Raw genomic sequence first — 25008 nt, 5'->3', positions numbered from 1 at the left:
AAAGAGACTTGGCACTGAGGTGTAATCAGATACTCTCTATGAAAACATGTTCATCAGCATGTTTTATTAGACCGGTTCATGGAATACACAGCAAAAACAAAAACAGTAGGATCCAATCATCCAAGTCCACTATGAAATAGCTTTATTTAATCATTTATCAAGAAACATGACAATTTTACTAAGTTGATATTCATTATTCTAGAAGACATTATTTAAAACTGAGGCAAACTGGTTACTTTTTGTTTTGTTACTTTTTGTTTTTGTTTAAAGTGAATTTTTTTTTTTTTTTTTTTTTTTTTTTTTTTTTTTTTTGTTTAGTGTGGCAGAAAATCTCACTGGAAAATTCTTTACTTCTGGGTAGTGAACTGAAACTCAGACCCCACTTGTGACTAGAAAGAGTACAATACCACCCAACTCCTCAATACCAGACTGGTAATGTTGCTAACAAAGAGGCAGGCAGAGCCAGACATGGTAGAAGAGCAGAAGCGAGAGAGTCTGTTCTACCCTGCAGTCTCCATGGAACGATCAAAATTCAGCCAATAAACTCCTGGCAATGATCATCCTCATCACCTCATTGGTACCTAAAGGGGAGAGAGGGTGAGATCTGCTCATGTACCACACACGTGCCAGTCGTGGTCCTAGTGTACCACACACGCGCCAGTCGTGGTCAGGTAAATACTTCTTGGAATTCTTTCACAGACAAACCTCATTCTACTTAATGAAATGCTGAATAGGTGATCACCTTAATAAAATCCTGTTCTAAATGAGCAACAGTATAAGAACTGCTGCTGTCATCACTATTCTCTTGTTATAGCACCAGCTGGATGGGAAAAGCAGTGCTAGGACTACCCAAAACGTAAGCGTAGCCAAAATACAGCGACAGACCATGCCAAAAGAGTAGAAAAGAAAGGTTCTTAATGAGGAAAAGAAGGGTTCAATTGTAGCTTTACTGGCAGACGGATAGAAGCAACCTGATGCTCACTGTTTCATAAGAACAAGGTCAAGCAGCAAACACATGGGACGACAACAACAGCTACAGACTGGCAGAGGTCGAAAACGACTCCAACAACCGTGATGATCGCCACCTCATTCGAATGTCACTTAACCGCAAGATGACGTCAAGTGACCTACAAAAAGAATGGCATGCAGCAGCAGGGGTGAATGCACAGTGAGGACGGTTTGAAACGGGCTTGTGGAGGCGGGCTGAAGTCGTGCAAAGCTAGAAAAAAGGCCTTCATCATTGAAAAGCAAAGATGAGCCAGACTGAAGTTTGCAAAAGACCATAAGGATTGGACTGTAGAGGACTGGAGTAAGGTCATCTTCTCTGATGAGTGCAATTTTCAGCTTTCTCCAACACCTGGTTGTGTAATGGTTAGATGGACACCTGGAGAGGCCTACAAGCCAGAGTGTCTCACACCCACTGTGAAATTTGGTGCAGGATTGGTGATGATCTGGGAGTGTTTCAGCAAGGCTGGATTCGGTCAGATTTGTCTATGTGAAGAACACATGAATCAAGCCACTTACAAAACTGTGCTGGAAGAAAACTTGTTCCTTCTGCTCTGACAATGTTCCTGATCAACTCTGATGATTGAAAAAAACAACAGGACAATGTTCCATGTCACATAGCCAGGTCAATCAAAGTGTTGATGAGGGACCACCAGATCAAGATCCCATCATGGCCAGCCCAATCTCTAGACCTGAACCCCATTGAAAACGTTTGGAATGTGAGCAAGAGGAAGACGGATGGTCACAAGCCATCAAACAAAGCAGAGCTCCTGGAATTTCTGTGCCAGGAGTGGCGTAAAGTTACCCAACAGCAATGTGAAAGACTGGTGGAAATCACGCCAAGACGCATGAAAGCTGTGATTCAAAATCAGGGATTTCCTGACTCATCCCAAGTTGAAATATTAGTACTGTGTTGTTTCTAAATGAATATGAGCTTGTTTTCTTTTAATCATTTCTGGTCTAAAATTTCTGTAACTGTTTTGTTATTTTGACCATTAGTCATTTTCATTAAAAAAAGGTTGCCAGTAGTTTATAAAAAAACAAAACTGCTCAGCCTGGTCAAACATGTACCCATCAATTGTAAAATTAGAGAAACTTTTGATTTTGTAGTGGTCTCATTTTTTGCCATATAGATCTATCCATCACACACAGCCACACACTTTATAAATTATATTTTTTATGTATCAAAAAGTTTCCAGGTGAGTAACTAGTGCACTGTAGTTTAAAAAAAAAAAGAAAAAAAAAAAAAAGGAGATATTCAAAATTGTAGTGAAGCACACAAAATATTCACAGCTTGCACAGCCAGTGAAGGACCTTCGTCTGAAACACCGACTATGCACAGCTGGGACTTACCTTCCAGTATCTGATGTACTCTGATATCTCTAACGAACTGCTGCACGGCGTAGTCCTTGAGGTAGCCATATCCTCCGTGCATCTGCAGGGCCTGGTTACATATCTGCCGAACCAGAGGAGAAAATGAAACCGATTCAGGAAATGCCGCCGTCAACACACTCGAGGCAGGAGCGGCTCGGCTGAGCGTAGGCACGCACCGTGAAGCACTCGTCAGTGGCAAAGAGCTTAGCCATGGAGCAGAGGGGCACGGCGTCAGGCCGGTCCTCCTGCAGGGCCAGGGCCGCCTGCCGCACCATCAGCCGCGACGCCACCAGCCTCGTGGCCATCTCTGCCAGCTTGAACTGCAGGAACTGAGGAGGCGGGACAAGCCGGGCCCAGAGAGAGAACTTATTAGCGAAGCTGTTCAGTTCCATTCATCACGTTTTTACGTTGCCGTCAATGCTGAGATTGCAAGTAATGACATCGTTAACATAGCCTCCCTAACCTGGCTGTTCGAAAGAGGTTCTCCAAACTGCTTGCGCACATGCATGTGATCTCGGGTCAGCTGGATACATGCTTGAGCAGCACCTACAGAACAGGAAGCTTTGGGTGCAGAAAAATACAGAATTACCCTTAACGACACATGAATGCCCATATCGAATGGCAAATCTCAAACAGTAATGAAAGCTCGTCTACAACCACAGGCATAACACTGCCTACAACTCTCTTCAGAAAGTATTGTTAGATGTCTATACATGTATGTACCACTTGTAATTACAAATGACTCAATTATAAATGACTTGAGTCCCTGAATGAAGTTTTACCATGAATACCAAGCACCCCACAAATTCCAAGTGTGGCAACACCAAGATCTGTGCAAAATGTAGTGAGAATACTTAAACGCGTTTAGGAACCTCAACCCAGCTAAACGGGTCCCAAACAGAGAACCTGTAACTCACCGATGTTAATTCTACCCCCATTGAGGCCTTTCATAGCAATGTTGAATCCCTGTCCTTCTATTCCCAGACGATTTGCCACTGGAACTTTACAGTCTTCAAATATCACTGCTCTTGTAGGCTGAGAGTTCCAGCCCACCTGTAGTATATAACCCACAGGCTATTATTCAGGGTTACTAGACTGCATCAAGCATCACTGCTGTCCTCTAGTGGCTACAATATAAAGAATTAAGATTTTTGCCATTTTAATTTTTTAGTAGCTATTTTCTATGGCCAACAATTTCGCACACTTTCATGTTCAGTCCCACTTGGCTTAACCAAATAAACAAAGTCATTCACTGAATGTCATAGATGAAATTTCAATGATAGCAATTATTACGATTTAGGTTTATATTAACCAACAAGCAGAGCAACATCTGCCAGATGTCCAGCGGTATCTTGTTTCATCTTCTACAGTGAGATAGTCGTCCCTTGTGACTCAAAGCGCACCTTCTTTTCCTTTTTGCCAAAACTGAGTCCTGGGGTTCCCTTCTCCACCACCAGACACGAGATGCCCTTGGGCCCCTTCCCTCCGGTCCGACACATCACGACGTAGACATCTGTGTCCCCCCCGCCGCTGATGAAAGCCTGAGACAACACACACACAGCTATGAAGAGCCTTGGCCTGACTGCTCAGGGAACCAGCAGCTCTCTGCAGGCAGCCTCAGTACCTTGGAGCCATTCAGAACGTAGAGGTCCCCCTGCAGCTTCGCGCTGGTCAGCAGTGATGCCGCATCACTTCCACTGCCTAAGAGAAGGAGCGAGAAAAACCCGTCTCAGGTGAGGATGTCATACGTAACGTCATTAACATAACCGTGTCATAGAGCTGACACACAGATCTGTTCACCAGCACAAACTAATTTCTCCTCAAACAGAAAGGTACTAGTTAGAGATGTCCATGTGGACCTGTGAGTAAAGTTTGAGTAGATGTATTCTGATATCAACATTTCCATGGACATATCAAGTGTCCCCCTGGGCTGAAGGTGTGGGTACATCCACACCTTCTCTCTTACTCACCAGGCTCTGTCAGACAGTAGGATGCAAACTTCTCCATGGAGCAGAGATCAGGACAGTATTTCCCCCTCTGCTCATTATTACCAAACGTGTCAATCATCCAGGCACACATACTGCAACACATGCAACAAACATCCACTGAGCTGGGAGAATCCAGCACTGCGGTGATGTGTACACGAGTCACACTCTCAACACCAACAAAGCTGCTATGCACGGTCCGAGGAGACCGACTAACTTGTGTATGCTCATGTAGGCCGTAGTGCTGGCACAGCCGGTGGACAAGGCTTCAAAGACGACCGAGGCGTCAAGCCGAGACAGCCCGGAGCCCCCGACATCTGGATGCACACAAGTCCCCCCGAACCCTAACTGGGCTGCTTTTCTCATGGTTTCCACAGGGAAGATTTCCTTCAGGAAAATATATATATATACATACACACACACACACACACACACACACACACACACACACACATACACACACACATACACACACACACACATACACACACACACACATACACACACACACACATACACACACACACACATACACACACACACACATACACACACACACACACACACACACACACACACACACACACACACACACACACACACATACACACACACACATACACACACACACACACACACACACACACACACACTACACACACACACACACATACACACACACACACATACATACACACACACACACACACACATACATACACACACATACATACACACACACTTCATTACATTTCCTGAACTTGACAGACACCCTTATGGAGAGCAACAATGCTTATCATCAGAACAGGACTGATAAATATGTAAATATGGGAATTGAAACCGCGACCTTGGCGTTGCCGGCTTTGCTGACGCCATCTGGAGCTACATACATGTCATGAGTATCACTTTGAAAAATAAGATCATTAAGTGGTAAAGATGGAAAACTGCTAGGGTCTGAGGTAGGAATGAGCTTACGTTTTGGTCCCAGTGTGCCATATGGGGTGCCATCTCATTGGCAGCAAAATCAAAAGCAACTTTCTGAAATTCTCTCTGCTCATCTGAGAGACCTACAGAAGCTATAAGGAAACAAAGAGTGTGAGTCCGTCTTTGGTAAATAAACGTGTTCAAATTCCCTTCTAACGTTCTTTAAATACATAGCTCAACGTTACACCTGACTGATGAAGCAGTAGCCAATGACTGGAACGTGGCATGGCACACGCCCTTAAACTGGAGTGCTGACCAGTAACGAAGCTGTCGCGCTTGGTTTTGTAGGGGTATGGAGGTTTACACAATCCTATAACACCTGAGAAGAACACTTCTACACACCTCTGCAGAAATATGCGGGTGTTTAGCTCGAAGTTTCCCCATCTTTAGCCGGCTAACACCTCCCAAAGGTCAACGAACACACTTTTCTTTGAACAAACATGCCGCTGACTAAGCTCATTCATGGAAATCTTACAAAAACGCGAGTAAACAAAATCAAGTTAGGACAAACCTGCAGCGCCGCGACACTCGGCCTAATTACACAGTGGCGTTTATCGTTGCCAGTCGAGTCAATCGTATCAGTTTTACTTACGGTCAATACACGCTGCTATTCCCCTCCTCTGCACTCTGTTAAATAGTAAACCATTATTTCTGCTAATGCTATATAGTCGCAGTCGAACAAGTCTTGATAGCGTTGCAGCTGCCGCCATACTGATTCCTGCACTACTACTGTCATAGTGATAGTGCTGATGGGTATTTCAGTTCACTCACACACGCCTAAAGTGCTGATGGGTAATGTAGTTCAGTCAAATACACTCCTACAGTGCTGATGGGTAATGTAGTTCAATCACACACCCCTACGGAAGGCGCTACGTTTATGCATGGACATTGAACTCGATATATTTTTTTTAATTCGACGTTAACTAATCTTTGTGAGGCTGCCTTATAGTGGATGCTAGCTTTGTCAAGTTGCTTCACTGTAGTATATTTGTGTATTTCATTAACCATTAGCTAGTTTTTATTGAAACTATCTCTTGAAGAACTAAGTTCTTAATAAGAAAGCATAGAGTGACTGGCTAGCTAGCTTAGCTTTCTTACTACCTGTGCGAGACATGCCACCTAAGAGAAGAGCACGAACGGCGCACAGACCCAGTAAGAAAAGTAATTATTACTTTAATATTAATAATTCAACTAGCTATGACTGTAACATTGCTGGGCACTGCAGGTAAAGCCCCCGAAACGTCTTCTGATGGTGGTGTGGCTCGAGATGTCACCCGCAAAAGAAAGAGAGGAGAAGTCGAGGATCAGAACAACACTGGTGACCGTTCATCAGGAGCAACCATATACAGTCACTGGCTAATGAAGTCCGAGCCCGAGAGTCGGACTGAGAACGGGGTAGATGTGAAGGTAAACGAGGCGCTGGGCCTAGCTGGTGTCCACCTCCATCATCATCAAGTGACACGTTTGCAGAAAGTATTGTTCACACAATTGTCTCTGAATGCTGCAGTTTGGCATCGAAGACCTCAAAGCTCTTCCCAATCAAACTGGGTGCTGGGATGGAGTGAGAAACTACCAGGTAAATAACCGAAAAAGTATGCATCTGTTTTGTAAAATCCATGAGCAGCTGAAAGCACAAGCCTCAGAGATAATGAATCCAGATTTCTCCATCAGCAGTGCACTGTGGTAAACATTGTTGTTGTTTATGGTTGTTGTGCTTAAATTAATCTGATTTAATTTGACTTCAGGCACGTAACTTCCTGAGGGAGATGAAGGTGGCGCACCAGGCTTTCTTCTACCATAGTAACTGTAAAACTCCTGGCATAGCTGGACTAATAAAGGTGAACAGGCTTCTCTAGTGAAGATTACAAACCAGCATTGTTCCCTCCTTTTGAAGAAGCCAACTGTGTAACCAATGTTCCAGATTGTGAAGGAGGCCTATGTTGACCATACACAGTTTGACAAGAAAGATGCGCATTACGATCCATCCAGCAAACCAGAAAACCCTAAGTGGAGCATGGTAGGTACAAAAAACCCCAACCCAAATGGGATGTCAGTCGAAATAACTCTTATGACACAGCTGAACTGTTTTGCAGTTGGAATGAGGATTCTCTGGATTCTTCCTGTCAACTGACATTTGTGCATAGGTGGATGTCAAGTTTGAGAGGATGACTAGGCGTTTTATTCCACTGTCCGAGCTGAAGAAATATCATTTGAAGCACAAGAACACAGGCGGCCCCCTCAGGAACATGGCCCTGTTCACCAGGTCCAGGCTGTCAGTGCAGCCCTTAACTCCTGGTCAGTCACACACACACCACCTGGGCCTTCACGCTTCATTCTTCAGTTGGTACACACTTATATCTGTCAAACACTTCAGTAAAATTTAAAGGTAATTTTTAAAATAACAGTGTTGTAGAAAAGGCAAGGTTGCTTTAAAATAAATGTAACTTTATTTCATATGTCAAATCAATATAGATTCTTCAGAAATGTTTTGAGAGAATTCCCATTTTTAATGTGAGTGAGGCTGGCATCTTTTGTTGTTCTTAGAGGAATTCGACTTTGTCTTGAGTTTGGAAGACACAGACCCGATATGACAAGGACAACGTCTGGGGAAAGATCTTTAGGAAAATGTCACAAGTTTCTGCAAGATTGCTGCTCTTTACGCAGCTGCCCAAACACTTAACTACATCTCCCTGTGTTCTGTTACCACATGTGTCACTACTAAATTATGTTAACACATCAGACTTAATGTTATGTGAAAAATACTGTACATAAACATTTTTGGAAATAAAAATATTAAATGCCAGTAAACTTCCAAGAACTGCAACTGATCAATTTCATTGACCCCAAAAGTAGCAAAGTTTATTTATAATCTGGCTCATTAAACTTTCATTGTGCAAAAGTATATTCCAAAACAACAGCGAGAAGGCCCTCTCTACCTGAGTATGGTTAAAAAGGCAACACATGGAAAGGTCTTAGACCCATTAGAAAACTGACTTTTTGATTATGCAGCATATCATTAAACTATTTTAGAGATTGCCTAGCGAGCTTGTGAACTTTAATCAAATACATATTATCTTAAAGACAGAGATGAACGTTTGCGATTAGAGCACAAATATATTTCAGAACAACTGCCACAGCTGTTCATGGTGATAATGGCTCCCTTTCAGTAAGTGGATGATCAATTTCTGTGATGTCTTTCCTTTCTAAATTCAAAGGTGTGGAATAATACTGTGCAGACATCTACTTCATAGGTAAATGAACTGAAATATTCCCTTGACACCAATGCAAAGCACCAATCTCCCAGTGTTTATCTAAGGCTCATTTATCGATACAAACACTACATTAAAAAATTATTGTAGTGATTTGATCATAAAGATAGGAATGATTCAGTAAATACACTATGTGAAAATATAATGTTTTGCAAATGCATATATAATGTTAGATTAAAATAATATATTTCAAAAAGGAAGTAGTTTAGCCATGCAGGTTTGAAAGAAGCCTCAGAAGTGGACAGGCCCTTGTGGCGTGTGCATGTGGAAGAGCTGAACAACTGGATGGTCCGTTTGCGGTGGAGTTCCTTCTCCATCTCTCCAAACGTGTTCAATTTATTTCCGATCCCTCAGCAGCTTGGACACGCTGTATAAAAGGGGGACCGTTTCACTGGAGGGTAGAGCTGCCCTTCGCCTGCGGCTCAGTGTTCTCAGGAGCTGTCCTCCTTGGCTGAGCTGTTGGCAGCACGTGATCCCTCGAACCTCTGCGCGGCTATGGTGGCCTGCTGTGACATGCTCCTCTTCACAATGTCCCCTTTTCGCCAGAGCGTGATTTCCTTCAGTGGTTCAGCAAAGGAACAAATGTACATGCCACGAAATCAGTAAGACTGTGAGACCTCCCCCCATGTAAAACTATGTGAGATGTCAACTGTATTAAAGGAACTACACCTGCTGTTTGAAGTAGCGCCTCTCCTCCTCATCTATGAGGACTAGGTTCAGGTAATATCGCACAGAGAACTTCTTATTGATGTCCTTCATGGTGGGGGCCAGTTCATAGCCAGCAAGAAATAATCGGATAGGGATTGATTCACCTAATAGAAATTCACAGGCAATACAAGAAAAATGCCATTAATAAAACATCATAGTTGTTCAAAGCCCAATGGGAACAAAAAGGTATATTGAACTATGATTGTAGGTGATATTAAATATTAGGCTACAGCTACATGGCTTTACCTCTCACTGGTGCCCCATCCATGATCTCGTACTTTGCAATGGTGTCGTTTTCATGGTACACGCTCGGCCCACTGCCCGTTGTCTCTCGTTTTATTATATCAATTTCCATGTGCTTTATTTTTATCCTCACGAGAAGGAAATAGATCTTCCCCACAATTACATCCTTTAAGTGATATCTAAGTGAAACAAATAAAAGGTTGAATTGTACATGATTTGTACTGAGAAATATTACTTCAGAATTTCAGCAGTAATAAGTTGCTTAAGTGTCAATAACCACCTCTAACCATAAATGTATCAGATTAGTTTATCATAATATAGTGGGAGCTGCGATAGCCTCTGTGAAACAATATGGTAAGTTCAGCACTTACTTGGATTTGTTGTACTCAAACTCAATATGGAGACAATCTTCAATTCCCACCTCCATCTTTAATGAGGAGTTTAACTCTGGGTATGTGCAAAGGGTGTGCACAACAATCTCATTTTCCTTGGTGATGTCATTGAGTCTCCGGCCTAAGGTTGCCCTAAGGAAGTACCTACAGCCATCGAGAGACGCAAATAAACTGTGCCGGTAATGAGGAGAACTGTGTCTTCATGGTGGAAGTTCAGATGTGTATTTGGCATATGACCACAGGCTGCAGTCAGATTTATCTCTAGTTTATATACACTGAGCAACTGCTTTATTTATTAAAAACACTGACCTGTGCTCATAGCCTACTTTATTTGGGAGAACTAAGCTTTCATTTGTTCCCATACACACACTTTGTGTGTGAACAATTACAGACTGTAGACCATTGCCCATGTCATGCCATGCACAATTTGTTAACCACCCTCTACCCCATTCATAAACAGCCATTTTCTGATCACAGGGCTGCTACCGCCTGGATATTTTTGGCTAACAGACACAACACAGTTGTGATAGCAGCACAGCTGTGGGCACTGTGGTGGTCCAAATGCACAAATCAGACCAGTTTTCACACACATCAGCGGCGCTGATAGGCTGACAGGGAATCGCAACAAAAACATCAAGCTGTCAGCGGCAGTCCTGTGATCAGTAAATTACCTTTGATGACGGGAAAGGTGACGTCCAACAAAAATGCATACGGGCACAGTTGGGCCAAAAACAGTGTGTGTGTGCGCGCGTGCACACCGTGGTCTTTACCTTAGCTTCACGTTCTGCCCGGTGTAAGACTCGTACGGCTTTTCCACGTGCGCGAATTCGAAGTCAAACGTCTGGGAGCAGGAAAGCTCGCCAGCGTGCGCGAGGTCCTTCACCAGGGACACGAACTCGTGGCGGTTCCCTCGGTCGTAGTAGAGCTCTGCACACAGACGCCACGCGGGCAGCGGGCAGCGGTCAGCGGTCAGCAGCCTCGCCGCGTGCGTGGACAGCCTGCGCAAGTCTGCACTTACCGATCTGACCCACGAACTCCAGTTTGATCCCGTAGTGTTCAAGTCTCTTCCCCGGAGTTTTGAGCGTGACGGTAACCTTCCCACTCACCGTTTCGCCATCATAGAAAACAAGATATTTGTCCTTTTTGCCGTCCTCCGTCTTATGCTCCGCCGTCCTCCTCGTTTCGGCGTCACTTATAACGATGTCGAGTTCTGCACTTTGTCCAAAGCCGAAGAAGCTCATCGCTGTGTCTTAGCAGAGACGTGAAACACTCGCAGGTTAGCTAGCAGGACAGACCAGTTGAGGGTGTTGATCCAAATAATAAAAATACTGAAATATACTAGAAAAAGTAATGAAATCTCTTATATCAAAAAGACTTATTTAATATACTAGTCTTGTCTGCACGTGTAGGTGTGGCCAGACCGTAAGTTAGGCAAAACTACAGCTACTTAGCTACACCAGCAACTTACCTAATGAAAGATCGATTAGATCCTGTGCGTACGTATTTCCAAATCTTTAAAACTTATTCTCATATCAGTAGAGTTTTCTCAGTATAAAACGCTGGGTATTTTTATATATACAGTTCAAGAAATATGTCCGATTCAGTGTCTCGTTAGCTATTAACAGTAGTCTTACAAGTGTAACTAACACCTTCAACACACTTCCGGGAATAATGGCCTTTTTGCTTTTTCTTTTTAGCAAAACAAAAGTACCACTTAATTTTATAATAAAAGTGCAACAAACAGACCAGTGTGTATTGTATGTTAATTTTGGAGGCATTGGTGTGTTCTATTACAAGTATGTCTTTATTATTAAAATGAAAAGGTAAAAAGAATTAAACCTTTAACAGTATACAGAAATTGTCCTTTAGACTGTACCTGAGAAATATTAGAATACAGACTTTATAGAGACTGAATACATATGAATTTTACAATGTTTTAATATTACAATTTTCCCCCAACAGTACATAAAACAACACACTGTGGATAACAGAAAAGTAACTAGACAACCGTTGAACTTGTGATTTTGTTTCATAAACGACACATATCCAACATTTTATTATATCTGGGAGATCAGGTATATCTTATGTCTTATGCTGCAATATTTAATATTTTTAATAGATTTTTAATTGAAAGAATCATTCTTGTAATTATAGATGGGTTTGTTAAATAATGCACCTTACTATGCCAAACAGGCAGATTAGACCACCAAAGCCAACTTTACCAACACCATCTAAGATTAGTACACAGTGGCTAAAAAGAGGGCGATATATATATTCTAAGTAATGCTCTGATAACACACACCAAATATTTTAGTATCAAACAGGCAGTTGTGGTGAGATTATATACTGTATATACATTTTTCAGTAAATAATTGTAAGCGTGTGTTAAGAGTAATTAATCTGTCACCATTCTGCATGCAAATTCAAGCTTATTCTCCACCTTGAACTCCAACACTGATTAAATCTGACATACCACAGCACAGTATTAAACTTTACATCACCATGAATTTACTTCAAGTTTTAGTAACGCGTTACGTCTAATTTGAGAAATTTCCACACTGCACTGTCTCCACCCTAGTCAAAATACTTTCCAGGGTGCATTTTTATGATATTTATACTAAAATGTGAGATTTGCTGCTTCATAGACAGTGGGACATGCCATGACTGAACAGTTTTTTATTTAATTCTAACTAAGACAACTTAAAAATATAACAGTCACCAATAGCTTCTTTGGAATAGAAAACCTAAGATTACAAATGTTACATTACAGTTGTTTGCAAAGTTGACTGACCTTAGTTAGCAAGGCCAGAATCCTGGGGAGAACTATGGTTTTGATGGGAAAAGCAGATCTGATAGCTAGTTAATTCAGTTAGAATTAACAAAGAAAGCACAAAAGAGTTACAATTGGAAATTCTGAACAGCAATATCAAAGTCTTTCTTATTATTTATTAGTCATGGCCCACAATCTTAACAGCAATTCCATTTGTGTTCTACAATGTAACCAGACACAGCCACAAACAGATTAAAACAATAACACAGGCAAAACATGGACAATATGTCCAACAATTAGAAGGTAGAGAAGGTCACTTAAACACAGAGAAAGCACTCTAAAAACTGTAAGTGCAAAATCTGTATCTATAGAATTATTTAAAAATCTGAAATAAACAAGAATCAATCATTTAGCAGAACCAAATCTGTAGACTTAACAAAGACTTTTGACTGAACTTCAGGCTAAACAGTGTTTAACTATTTTACATTACAGTCTAAACAACTAGCACTAAACACCAACACATAACATCTCATAACCTCCATAATATCAAAAGCGAGTCACCTAAAACAGTCACAGCATGGCACTGTACACATCTGCATTGTATGTTCACACTGACTAGATTCACAGAGTCAGACATTTTGTGTCTGAACACAATACAGTATTTAGCTCAGTAATTAACTGAATTTTGCTCAGCCACGCTTTGACATCTTAGCCAATTTTACATGGCAAGCAGAATTTAAGTTTCACAGTAAAAGAAAGAAGCACCATCTGTGTTTTGATGTACTGTTGTACTAGCTCTCAATGTGCATGCTCTCCGTGCGTTCCACAACTGTGCCTTCATCACATCACTCTTCTTCAACCTGCTTCTGCCTCTAGGCATCGAGGTCTGTGACTTAAACATGAAATTTCTTTTTCACATTCTTTCTGAGCTGCATATGTTTAATATCTACAGATATGAGTGTCATTCCTCTTCATGAAACAGTCTTCTTTGATTGTGGAGTGCTGAAGAAGTCTGGATGATACTTTTATGATTTTCAAAAAAATACATTAAATAATGGTAATAAGGAGTAAAACTTCCCCAAACTGTGTGTTTTAGAGATAACTTTGGCAAGCTAGGATGCTGATGTTTATGCACCTCTGAATAGAATGCAATATGTGATAGCTCAAACATGTACGTCAGCACTCACAAGGGTTAAACTCGTGTCTCTGTTGGCTTCCATTTTGCTTTGTGGTTATATGACAAATGAGGACTTGTGGCGAAAATGCCCCTGAAAGGAAAGAGAAAAATAAACACAAACATTTATTGCTAAGTTAAAACAGATTTACATAAGTCAACCATTACAAAAGTAAATGATTTTTGATGCAAACAAAACAAACAAACAAAATTTTTATAAATAAACCTAACAAAAAAAAACAAAACAATCAAAGCCAGATTAAGTATCTCTAACAAAGTCTCACCTCATCTGCACTCACGTATTCCATTCCATTGCTGTGCTGAGGGACTTTATAGCTGAAACAAAGAGTGTGGTGTTATAGGCACTGATCATTACCTCCAACACTGCATCATTTGACAGACTTCACAGTGGTCGAGTGGTACGGTGCAGACCTTTGGAACACATTATGTTTATTTCTTCTTACAACCTTTACTCACTCGCTCTCGCCGTGGTCCTTGCAGGAACAATAGCCTTGTTTCTGAATACGACAGAGCCCCACTGTTACAAAGACAAGTGCAGTCACTCCAGCCAAAACCTTGAAGAAAATCCCCATAATATCAAGATCATCTGTAGAGGCAAGAGGAAAAGCAAAGAAACTGAGCTGGAAAAAAAAAGGCTCAACTTTCAGTGTATTTCATTGTCTTAAATTAGGCATAGTAGGTAGAAACGAGTAACATGTAAGTCTTAAATCATGACCCAGAAATCGCTAGCCAAGTCTGAAGCCAAAAGTCATAAACAATTCAGAATGTATTTTGCACCTAATTGATTAACATTTCAAGATATGGAAATAATTACATCAGCTCAAACCAGAGTGTGTGTTTTCTTATGACCACGATGACAGTAAAAGTAACTATCTAGATTGGATATATCAGTTAGCTATATTAAATATAGTTAATTTTATAGCAGTTTTGGTATGGCTAGGCCTCCACCAAATTTATTTACACGAATTGTCACTATAGTGAATGTGTGCAGAGAGTCCTGACTGCAGCCAGAGTCTTCTGCTTTTGGCTTGTGTGGTAATCTAACACTAACCATACACTAGACTTTGAAAAGGATCTGTGAATGAAAATGAATGGGGGTGAATGGAGGCTAAAAACAAACAAAAAAGAAAATCACTAAAGGTTCTTAATGTAATTTCGGAATGTAGAAATACTTGTATTACACTAAATAAATGATAAATGTATTACACTAAAAATAGCAAAGAAAACGTACCTGTATGTTTCCTTTTTTTCTACAGCAAACACTAGTATTTCTGCTACTGAATGCTAATGGCCTGGAGCAGCAAAAATGTCCTGCTGGTCAAAGCCCATTTACTGTAGAGACAAAGGAAATCTACCGGCTCTGGTGCCACATGCACCCTGGAAATAATGGGTACTGGCAAAACAAAGTCTCATTTTATAAGACATCTTAAACACACACACCGAAAGTTGGTGTGGACAGAAATCATGCTAGCTAGCTAGTTAACCGGTAGTTTGGATAAAAAGTAAGCCAGGTACTTAAATGTTCTTGAGCCCCCCAAATAAGCATTGCACTAGGGGTTAAACTGTGGGAGTGGTAGCTCAGTGGTTAAGGTAGTTGACCTGAAATTGGAAGGTTGCTGGTTCAAGCCCTACCATTGCCAAGTTTGCACTGTTGGACCCTGGAGCAAGACCCTTAACCCTCAATTACTCAACCTGTATTCTGTCATAATTGTAAGTTACTTTCATCCAAAGTGTCAGATAAATGTAAAATCATCAATAGGTATCATTCATTCTATCTTATTCAACTGTGCCATTGTGTCTCCAAATTCACAATATATGGAGCACTGGGACCTGGGAGAAGTGGAGAAGTGCTGAAGCCTGAAACAGTTTGGGCAGCTCTGACCCACTACTGATCTCCACTGGTGTGCCAACATCTCAATGTAATGTTTCTTAAAAAGCAAACAGTGACTTTTGGATTAAACAATGCAGCATTTAGAGCAGGTTTTAATGGATGTTTTTTTTTTTTTTTTTCATTTTTGCATTTCTTACCCCACCCCCCCTTCATATATTACGTCTCTTACATCCCTGCTTACTGCCATTTTCTTGTTAGCTAATGTTAGTTTGCAGACCAGTCTAAATGGAATATCAGGTCTCATGGCACTGTTCCCTCATACATTTTTGTTGTTCATGTGACTCGAGACTTGAATCAGATTCTTATCCAGAGACTCGAGACTTCACTCAGACTCTTATCCAGAAACTCGAGACTTGACTCAGACTCTTATCCAGAGACTCGAGACTTGATTCGGACCTGCATCCCAGGGACTCAGGACTTGATTCAAACTGGTACAAAGTGACTCGTAAGTATCTGTGGTGCTAGACATTGCTGTTAGTCAAGTCGTAAATCTTTTTTTGATTTTGTCAAATCAGATCTGTGACTCAGGTTTGAAGTTTTTATTTGCATCCACACCTCTAGACAGCAGTAATACATGTGAATATGTAAATTGTATGTGATTTATTGCTATTGATCATATGAGCTGGTTTAAACTATATAGCATGCTGAGAAACTCTGACTTACAGACTTCCATGAGCTGTGGTGTGCATTTGGTGGACCCTGCCTCATTTCTGGCCTGGCAGTAGTACTCCCCCGCATCCTCTTTCTTCACTATCCTAAATTTCTGTGAAAGAAAAGACAAGATGTATACACTACACTATAAATGATAATAAATGAGAGTATAAAGTGTATTTATAGAGGAAAACAGATTCTTCCAATTCATTGGAGCATTTCTTTTATTAATGCTAATACTAAGAATTTTAATTTATAGAACACCTTTCTCATACCCAAGGTGGTTATACAAGTCTAATACACAGACACACACACACAGCCGTTATCATCGTAAAAACATTAGTTTCTGTAAGTCTATCAAATGGAGTGAGAAGAAGAGTGAAAATGTTAGAAAAAGCAAAAGATTTTGACATTTGAAGACAAAAAGAACAAAAAGTAATTGTGGCAAAGAGTTCCATCGTTTAGGGGGCCTTGACACTACGTTACGTCGTTGGGTCGTGCACAACCAAAGCCTTACCAGTGAGCCGGTCTCTGTGTTCATGATGTATGAGGAGTTGTAGAAGCGGGTGCTGGTCTTAGGGTCCTCTGGCAGTTCCTCGCTGTTGCGGTACCACTGGTAGTGGGCTGGGGGGAAGGCCTGGCTCTCAGCACAGCGCAGCTCTGCTGTGGAGCCCACAGTGACAGACTCTGGCACACTGCACCTCGGGGCCACCGGCTTCACTGTGTATGCCAACAGCAGACAGAGCGTTCATTTGCTAGTGGCCGAGAGCACTGCGCACACCGTCGTTACGGAGCTTTTTATACACAAACAGCAAGTACATGGAAGTACCTCTTACAGCCAAGCTGATGAGTATCTCGTCGAAGGGCTTTTGGTCGTCGATGGCGGCAACCTCACAGCGATAGAGGGCGCTGTCTGATCGACTGGCATTCTGGATCAGCAGGTTAGCAGGTTCTCGCAGTACGGCCCTATGCTCCAAGTCACCTAGTAGAAGAAACATGTATTAGTCTGTAGGACCAGTGCCGTGATCTTTACAAACCGTATGGTTTAAGAGATCTCTTTTCTAAATTGCTTAGCTTAACTTGCAATAATATTAAAGGAGATATATTTTCTCTTCTTTCACAACACAGCTCTTTGTAAGACATCTGTTAACAGAAGAAAAAAAACTAATTCGGATCTTCTACAGTGCTTTTAGACTGTGAAGATGAACACTGTTCTCATTGGTCGTCTCAGTGAGGGACACTTTGCTGTAATACACACAGAAGCGTACTGAATCTATGGCCTGCAGAGTGAGAGGTGAGTACATCTGCTCCATGTGACATCACACTGAGCAACAGATTGTAACAGCTTGTAGAATCTCATTCTCTCCATAAAAAAGGAAATACGTTGTGATTTCTTGGCTTGTAGGTACAATAAGTCACACAGGAGTGGACTGGCAATGAAAATGTGCTTTTGCTTTCTATATCTCCTTTAATTTAAAATATCAAGATCTGAATGTTAGTAGTTACCTGATATTTTGCTTTGAAAATATACATAACTGGGAACCCCATTTTTAATTTTCTTCCATTCAATCCTGGGATTGTTTGTAGATATGGATTCTATCAAGCAGGTCAGTTCAATTGCTTTAAACAAAACAAAACAAAATAAAAGGTTTTGTTAATTGTTTCACTTAGGGATAAATCGAGTGCTTTGATAAACAGTATAAGGCTGAATAAAACTAGATAAAACTCTTCAACTTACGCTCAAATTCATTTGCCCACACATCTTTGTTTGTAGTTCTGAGTATTACAGCAAATGCTGTAATGTAGCCTGGGGAAAAGAGAACTCAGATAAGCCAAACATCTGAGGTAGGAGTACCATCAGGGGCATGCTAAAGAGAAAACTTGCTCTCCACATGATCTGCAGAGAGCCAAGCAATTAGCTCATTGTATATAGAGGTATTGCCTGCTGAGCAACCATAACCTTTGCTCAGCACAGGTGTTAGCTTGCTGTTGGGTTAATCTCTGGGTTAAAACTGGACACTATCATCTTGACAGCTGTGATCTAATAGGAAACTTTAAAGACAGAAAACATTAAAAATTATTAAACATGTTTGTATGATGCAGAACTAGAGTGATGTATTAAACATTCAACACATTTTCAATGTTACAAATGTAATGAAAATATGATATAAACACTCAAAAAACAACCCAATTGTCTCATTTCTACAGGTTGAGGTCCTAATATTCCAATGAGCATGCTTGATTGACAGCTCATTATCACATGATTCATAGTCCGCTACACTACTCATGCAAAACTGGATGTAATAGTGCAAAGAGAGAAAATAAAAGTAATACATGCCAATGCCATGATGCCTATTTTCATACACTAATAATTCTGATTCTGATTCTTCACAATGAAATCTTGGTGTCTGATCTCTAAAATCTAATTTAGATTTGCACAGGAACTCTTACTCCAAGCATGCAGGATACTGATCCATGTGTACAAACATCACAACTGATGTTTTAGTTTAAAACCATGTTTATGCATGCTCCCTTACAAATACCATCCAAACATTGCACATTATACTGTTCATTTGGCTGAGGTTTTTGCTTGCTAGATAGCTTTTGCTTGTTAAGTAGGTTGCTCAGGCTGGAAAAGGCTAAGAAAGCAGGATTGTGGGAGGGGACAGGGTGTGTGGGAACGAATAGTGTGTGGGAAGGGACAGAGTGTGTGGAAGGGGACAGGGTGTGTGGGAGGGGCAGAGTGTCTGGGAGTGGATAGAGTGTGGGAGGGACAGGGTATGTGGGAGAGAGTAGAATGAGTGGGAAGGGACAGGGTGTGTGGGAGGGGACAGGGTGTGTGGGAGCAGATAGAGTGTGGGAGGGGCAGAGTGTGCGAGGGGCAGAGTGTGTGGGAGGGGACAGAGCATGAGAGGGTAGAGTGAGTGGGAGGGGACAGGATGTGTGGGAGGGGACAGGGTGTGTGGGAGAGGATAGAGTGTGAAAGGGGGCAGAGTGTGGGGGTGCAGATTGTGTGGGAAGGGACAGAGCATGAGAGGGGCAGAGTGTGTGTGGGGGGGGTATTAGCTTTTTGAATGCTGAGTGTAAAGTTTCACAAAACACGCAACTTGATCTTTGCGTGCATAAGTGTTCATAGGACATACTTTGTATACGTACACTGTGTGCCTAGAAGAGCCATCCTAACCTAATTAGTAAGAAAACACAGAACTAGGTTCTCTGAGGCTTTGCAAGGGATGCTTTACAATTGAAATATATGGATGACAGTCATCAAATCAAGCTGCATTCCAGTGCTGATATCACATTGCAGTACTGATCTGACAGTACTGAAAATGACACTGTAACAGTGTACATCATGAATACAACATGGTTTCCATCCAGAAGTTCTTCTTTCAATTCATAGACTGCTTACTGGAAAACCAGATTTGTGGTATTCCTCTCAAACCCACGTGGTTGTTCTTCCTCGTTATACACCTCTGAGGCAATGTTAACAATGCGGACAGATTTAGTGCAGCTTCAGCGGAACCTGAGATTCTTAGCCAGCAACCTTAAAAATGGATCACAGAGCAGACTGCCATGAGCTATTTGTAGCACCATGGGCAACCCATACTGCATACACTGATTCTGATCAGTGGATCTGCTTTCCATTCACACTGAGACTGTGGGCTTACAGCATATAAGCACTGTGAAACAAACTTAGGTTTCTAAATAACACAGAGATAAAGAGTGGTGAAATTATTAATATGTATCTTTCAATGTTTTACAGAATATTCCTATTTTTAAAAAGCACCTAATTTACATAAAAAGGGTAATTTTTGGCTGATTTTCAAAAATTGGTGCCGAACGTTTATGGAGAAAACAAGAGAATTAATGCTCCAGTGTTTTATTAGAAGAAATTTGGCTCACTTATAATAAAGAACGACAGCCTGCTAACTGAGGGAGGGAAAGGGGAAAATGTTTTAACTGCGTAATGCTACACGGAAGCCCAAGTCTTAGCCTTGGTTTGGATACCGTGTATTTAGTGTTTACAGCCTTCTAAGCCTGTGAAGTCATGCAGTGTTTTCATTCTTCCAAAAACTAACATTCCATTAAGAGACAAACCATGGGAAACTGTAACAAGCAGTAATATTATCACAGCTGGGACCGATGGGACGTCAGGGTCTCAGCTGACATTTCCCAGACTTCCCCATAAAGGGTTTGGGCTATTTTTATTTTGCTGTTGACATCTTTGGTATTCAGTATTCTTACAGACTCACGGACTTAACATGCAGGTTCCCCAGATGTCCACAGGGCCAAAGGGCTGTCCAATTAAGCTGATGGACTAGGCCGTAAAGGAGGTATTACACACTTTTTACAAGCTTCCAGATAGCCCACTTAGGATGCAGGCTTCAGCAGACTATGTTAGTGGACAGACTCAAACATGGATATGATGCCAAACAAAAAAGGGCAGATAATCAGATTTTTAAAATGTAAATGTATCAAGCATACGTTCCATACGGTGTGCTGAACTGTAAATGTTTTAACCTGCATTAGGCCATAACATTTTATCCTTGTGAACAGGGCAGTGGTTAAGGTACTTGCCTTGTAATTGGAAGGTTGCTGGTTTAAGCCTCACCACTGCCAACTTGCTACTGTTAGGGCCCCTAAGCCCCTTAAACCTAAATTACTCAAGTTGTACTAAGTCATAACTGTAAGTCGCTTTGGATAAAAGTGTCAGCTAAATGTCATAAATGTAAACGGTTGGTCTGTGTCTGTAACCTTTAGTCCTGGAAGACAAGTGCCTGAGGTAGGACCAGGTGAAAACACTCACAGACTATATAACGTACACCAGGCTTAAGTTCGTCTGTGTTATCTAGCTGCCGGGGTCATTGGCGTCGACGTTGAGCAGAGGTCCGGTTCAAAAGTCTTTTAAACGGGACCATGTCCACTTCCACTGAGACTCTGGAGGTCACACAGGTGGCCACGTATAGGGGTTGAACACTAGGGTTAGGTTAAACACATGCGTCCCACGAAGTGGAGTCCTTTCGCGATTTGCACGTTTGTCTACAAAGTCATATTGGCGAAAAGGCGAATATTTCAACGAACGATCGCAACAGCTGAACATGGCTGCGTTTATTTTACGTTTCCATCGTTTATAACACTAATTAGCCATAAGAGCTCATTGGCTAGCTGAGTAAACATAACCTCAATTAACATTAACGGGACTTAAAGCGGAGATTTTTCGGCTTCGGGTTACACTTCTAAACGGCTTTGTCTGCAGTTGTTTTCGCTGGTTAAATGGAAACTGCGTCAGCTCACTTTCTGAGTAAATTCTGCCGCTGAAATTGACCAGTATGTTCACTAGTTCCCTTTCAACATCTTGCACAATGTTTCAGTTCCTCCAGGGCTGGAACAGGCCCATGAGATGGCATGCTGAAGACCCTGAAGCGCAGGGCTGGGCGCCAGTCCAGCTGGAGTCCTCCTTTCATGGTCTCTGCGCCTCGCACGTTTGATGTCAACATGCGACTTCAATACAGCGACATTAGTCGTGAGAGCGGTTCCACGAGCACGCAGTCCGGAGACTTAGATTCGGCACAACTTTTAAGTTTTCATTTATTCAATTCAGAGACATTTTACTTTACTAAATCGCGTCGAATCAGTATTTACGCAGGACTTGACTAAGAGTCTTGACTAACCTACGCTTTCCACAAGAGGTTCACTGAATGCACTTGAGACTCGGCCAACTCTGGAGCTGGAAACGCGCACAATTACAATTAGAAATAAAAAAAAAACCCGTGACAACATATGCAACACGGGCCATATGTAAAGTCGTTTTTCAGTATTTTAATAGCATATTTTGTTGTTAAATAAGATCCAACGGTGGATCGGTGTGTATTCCGCCTCTGTACTCTGTACAGTAGGTTAAACACCTTCTCTATCTCTACCTCTGTACTGTAGGTTAAACACCTTCTCCATCTCTGCCTCTGTACAGTAGGTTAAACACCTTCTCTATCTCTGCCTCTGTACAGTAGGTTAAACACCTTCTCTATCTCTGCCTCTGTACAGTAGGTTAAACACCTTCTCTATCTCTGCCTCTGTACAGTAGGTTAAACACCTTCTCTATCTCTACCTCTGTACTGTAGGTTAAACACCTTCTCCATCTCTGCCTCTGTACAGTAGGTTAAACACCTTCTCTATCTCTACCTCTGTACTGTAGGTTAAACACCTTCTCCATCTCTGCCTCTGTACAGTAGGTTAAACACCTTCTCTATCTCTGCCTCTGTACAGTAGGTTAAAAACCTTCTCTATCTCTACCTCTGTACTGTAGGTTAAACACCTTCTCCATCTCTGCCTCTGTACAGTAGGTTAAACACCTTCTCTATCTCTGGCTGATGTCCCACACATTTGACATTCAAGGCACATAAGGCGTCCTTCCACTAACAAGCGCTGAGACACCTACAGTCTTTTTAAACAGCATACACTCACATTTCCACTTCGCAGTTAAATATCATTGATCATGAAACAGTGCCACACTATAATCATACATGCTTCCCCCTTTAAACGGCTCATTTAAGATGTCTAGGTAGGGTTGTATATAGCGAGCGCATACCACAGTGATGTAGGCTGTGGGAACGACCAAGTACCAGTGTATTGCTGGCTAGGTGGTCACATTTCTGTCAGATTTTGTGGAGTGCAGCTCAAGCCTGCTCATGTAAATACAACATATACATAAAGTTGGCTGTGTATAAAACGTTGCTACTCGGGACGTGAGCACTACTGTGCATAGCTAACCTAACCTAGCTAGATAACGTTAGCCTGTGCGAAACCGCTAAGCGAGAATTCCGTAACACGCCTGCCAATAAATGTCCGTTACGGGTAAATAAGAAAATGCACTTACAGAGGGAGGAGAATAGCACAAACACAGCTGTCGGCCGTCCTATCGCCATTTTGGAGTGTTTACACGTAGACATTGAGCTAAGACGACAGAGCTTGAGAAGGAGAAGGACGCTACCGCCGCACAGTTTCCATAGCTACAAGGACACCAGCGCGGAAGAGACACGCAAGCCCACTTCCGGTAGGCGTTCTCGCAAAAAGGATTAGTATGAAAATTCAGATTCTTAAAAATTACGTCTATATTTAAACAAGAGTTTTATTTAGAAAAAAAAGATTATTAATGAAGTCTGTTAAAAGCTTGTTATGCAACATCTGTGCGCAAGAAATAATAGGCTGTTAGTACTGATCCCATAGTCTATAGTCTAACAGGATAAAGGCATTTTACTGTAATTGAAATGTTGATAGCCTGCACGGCCATGCATGAAAGAATATAAAATCCTAGATCCAAGCACCAGATGTCACTGTTTGATAGCAAAATGACACTTGGAAACCCTACATATTCTTTGATTAATAAACTAACGAGAGCGGCTTAAATATGTAGGACTACTGTAGTCTGCTCAGAAGGCTGAAGGTGTTCAGGTTGAAAAATTCACATTTCAGATTTCAACGCTTTCAGTCATATCAGTCAGTGCTTAACTGGGAGAAAGTTATTTCAGTTAACTGCTCAAACATACATCTAACAATTGGTCATTTACAAAACGTTACAACTTTGCTAAAAGCATAGAAAAACAAGATTATTAGAATTTGGTAAAACTGTACAGTGGAGTTTTAACAGAAAGGTGGGTGCTGTCATGGAGCCGAGATGTTCTACATAAAATACCAGAAGGGAGAAGTTTAAAAAGGTACCGTGCAGGGTTTGAACTTAAATGTGAATTTAAAGAATCTTAAATTCTTTAGTGGGATCGACTGATGTATATAGAGGCAACAGCTGGAAGTTCAGCTGGGAGTTCACAGCCTTCTCTAGCCAGATGAAATGGACTGAAAAAAGAGAAACATCTATTTTAGTTGATTAAATCAGACAATTAAGGACTTCTATGTTTCTTTGTTAGCTACTGATCATTAACTAATATTGTGCATTTTCAAAACATTGCTCCAAACTTGATCTGTTTGTCTTTGAAAATAAATTAATGCATTAGCCAATATTAATGTTTTCAAAACACAAAATCTGACATTATTAGTGTATAATAAGCTTGGGTGTAATTGTAAACTTTAGTATGTAGAATTATTAAACATTCTAAAATATAATGGGGCTAATGTTTTCTATTAATGGTATTCAAGTTTTTCACTTTCTATTGATTTCAACTTGTTTTCGGCATCACTTGGCTTTGTAGGACTGACATGGTGGGAACAGGTAGTTTGTTGTACACTGAATTACTCTGAATGAGTGTAGGGCATGTAATTCTGTGAACCACTACAATAAAAAAGAACCTGCACATAGGTTCTAATCAGCACGCCAGGACAAACATTCATATCACATATCAGTCAGCTCTGTGTAATGGGATCAGAAAAGGACTTCACTGTTGAATTAAAAGCATGATCTATGACTCGCATGTCATTTCAGCTGTCCAGAGTATGAAGTGGTTAAACTGTGTAAACTGTCGAACCCTCAAACCCTCTCCCCATTGGCTCTAATAAACGTACAGCTTCATATATATTGACTGTCAAAGCAAA

At 41.3% G+C, this 25008-nt stretch overlaps 4 protein-coding genes across 7 annotated transcripts; 1 reads left to right on the top strand and 3 right to left on the bottom strand.

Moving 5' to 3' along the window:
- Positions 1–49: 49 nt before the first annotated feature.
- On the bottom strand, positions 50–6071 carry acad8 (acyl-CoA dehydrogenase family, member 8). Its single transcript, XM_027022427.2, has 11 exons — positions 5941–6071; positions 5340–5440; positions 4582–4751; positions 4350–4459; positions 4004–4080; positions 3783–3920; positions 3297–3432; positions 2843–2940; positions 2556–2708; positions 2359–2461; positions 50–581 (listed from the first exon to the last, which is right to left on the bottom strand). Exons 1-11 carry the CDS (start codon positions 6056–6058, stop codon positions 526–528), a joined length of 1260 nt encoding a protein of 419 aa, XP_026878228.1. The 5' UTR covers positions 6059–6071; the 3' UTR covers positions 50–525.
- A 131-nt stretch (positions 6072–6202) lies between these two features.
- On the top strand, positions 6203–8156 carry thyn1 (thymocyte nuclear protein 1). Of its 2 annotated transcripts, none has more exons than XM_027022424.2 (7): positions 6203–6500; positions 6574–6755; positions 6856–6924; positions 7094–7186; positions 7303–7365; positions 7493–7643; positions 7893–8156. In XM_027022424.2, exons 1-7 carry the CDS (start codon positions 6461–6463, stop codon positions 7937–7939), a joined length of 645 nt encoding a protein of 214 aa, XP_026878225.1. In that variant the 5' UTR covers positions 6203–6460; the 3' UTR covers positions 7940–8156. The 2 variants fall into 2 exon arrangements, with proteins under 2 accessions (XP_026878225.1, XP_026878223.1); XM_027022422.2 differs by having other exon boundaries at positions 7270–7365.
- A 101-nt stretch (positions 8157–8257) lies between these two features.
- On the bottom strand, positions 8258–11620 carry vps26b (VPS26, retromer complex component B). 2 transcript variants are annotated; one of them, XM_027022420.2, is made up of 7 exons: positions 11429–11620; positions 10979–11241; positions 10731–10887; positions 9940–10104; positions 9572–9747; positions 9287–9429; positions 8258–9174 (listed from the first exon to the last, which is right to left on the bottom strand). In XM_027022420.2, the coding sequence occupies exons 2-7, from the start codon at positions 11199–11201 to the stop codon at positions 9049–9051; spliced, it is 990 nt and encodes a 329-aa protein (XP_026878221.1). In that variant the 5' UTR covers positions 11202–11241; positions 11429–11620; the 3' UTR covers positions 8258–9048. The 2 variants fall into 2 exon arrangements, with proteins under 2 accessions (XP_026878221.1, XP_026878222.1); XM_027022421.2 differs by having other exon boundaries at positions 10979–11209.
- Positions 11621–11880: 260 nt separating this feature from the next.
- On the bottom strand, positions 11881–23465 carry jam3a (junctional adhesion molecule 3a). 2 transcript variants are annotated; one of them, XM_027022426.2, is made up of 10 exons: positions 23342–23465; positions 18206–18274; positions 17974–18087; positions 17297–17449; positions 16985–17187; positions 16480–16579; positions 14382–14511; positions 14189–14240; positions 13918–13998; positions 11881–13622 (listed from the first exon to the last, which is right to left on the bottom strand). In XM_027022426.2, exons 1-9 carry the CDS (start codon positions 23412–23414, stop codon positions 13963–13965), a joined length of 930 nt encoding a protein of 309 aa, XP_026878227.2. In that variant the 5' UTR covers positions 23415–23465; the 3' UTR covers positions 11881–13622; positions 13918–13962. The 2 variants fall into 2 exon arrangements, with proteins under 2 accessions (XP_026878227.2, XP_026878226.2); XM_027022425.2 differs by having other exon boundaries at positions 11881–13998.
- Positions 23466–25008: the final 1543 nt, after the last annotated feature.

This window comes from Electrophorus electricus, chromosome 15 (assembly GCF_013358815.1).
Source record: "Electrophorus electricus isolate fEleEle1 chromosome 15, fEleEle1.pri, whole genome shotgun sequence".
NCBI classification, from domain to species: domain Eukaryota; kingdom Metazoa; phylum Chordata; class Actinopteri; order Gymnotiformes; family Gymnotidae; genus Electrophorus; species Electrophorus electricus.
The sequence above is the reverse complement of the archived record's forward strand: the minus strand, read 5'-3'. Positions and strand labels throughout refer to the sequence as shown.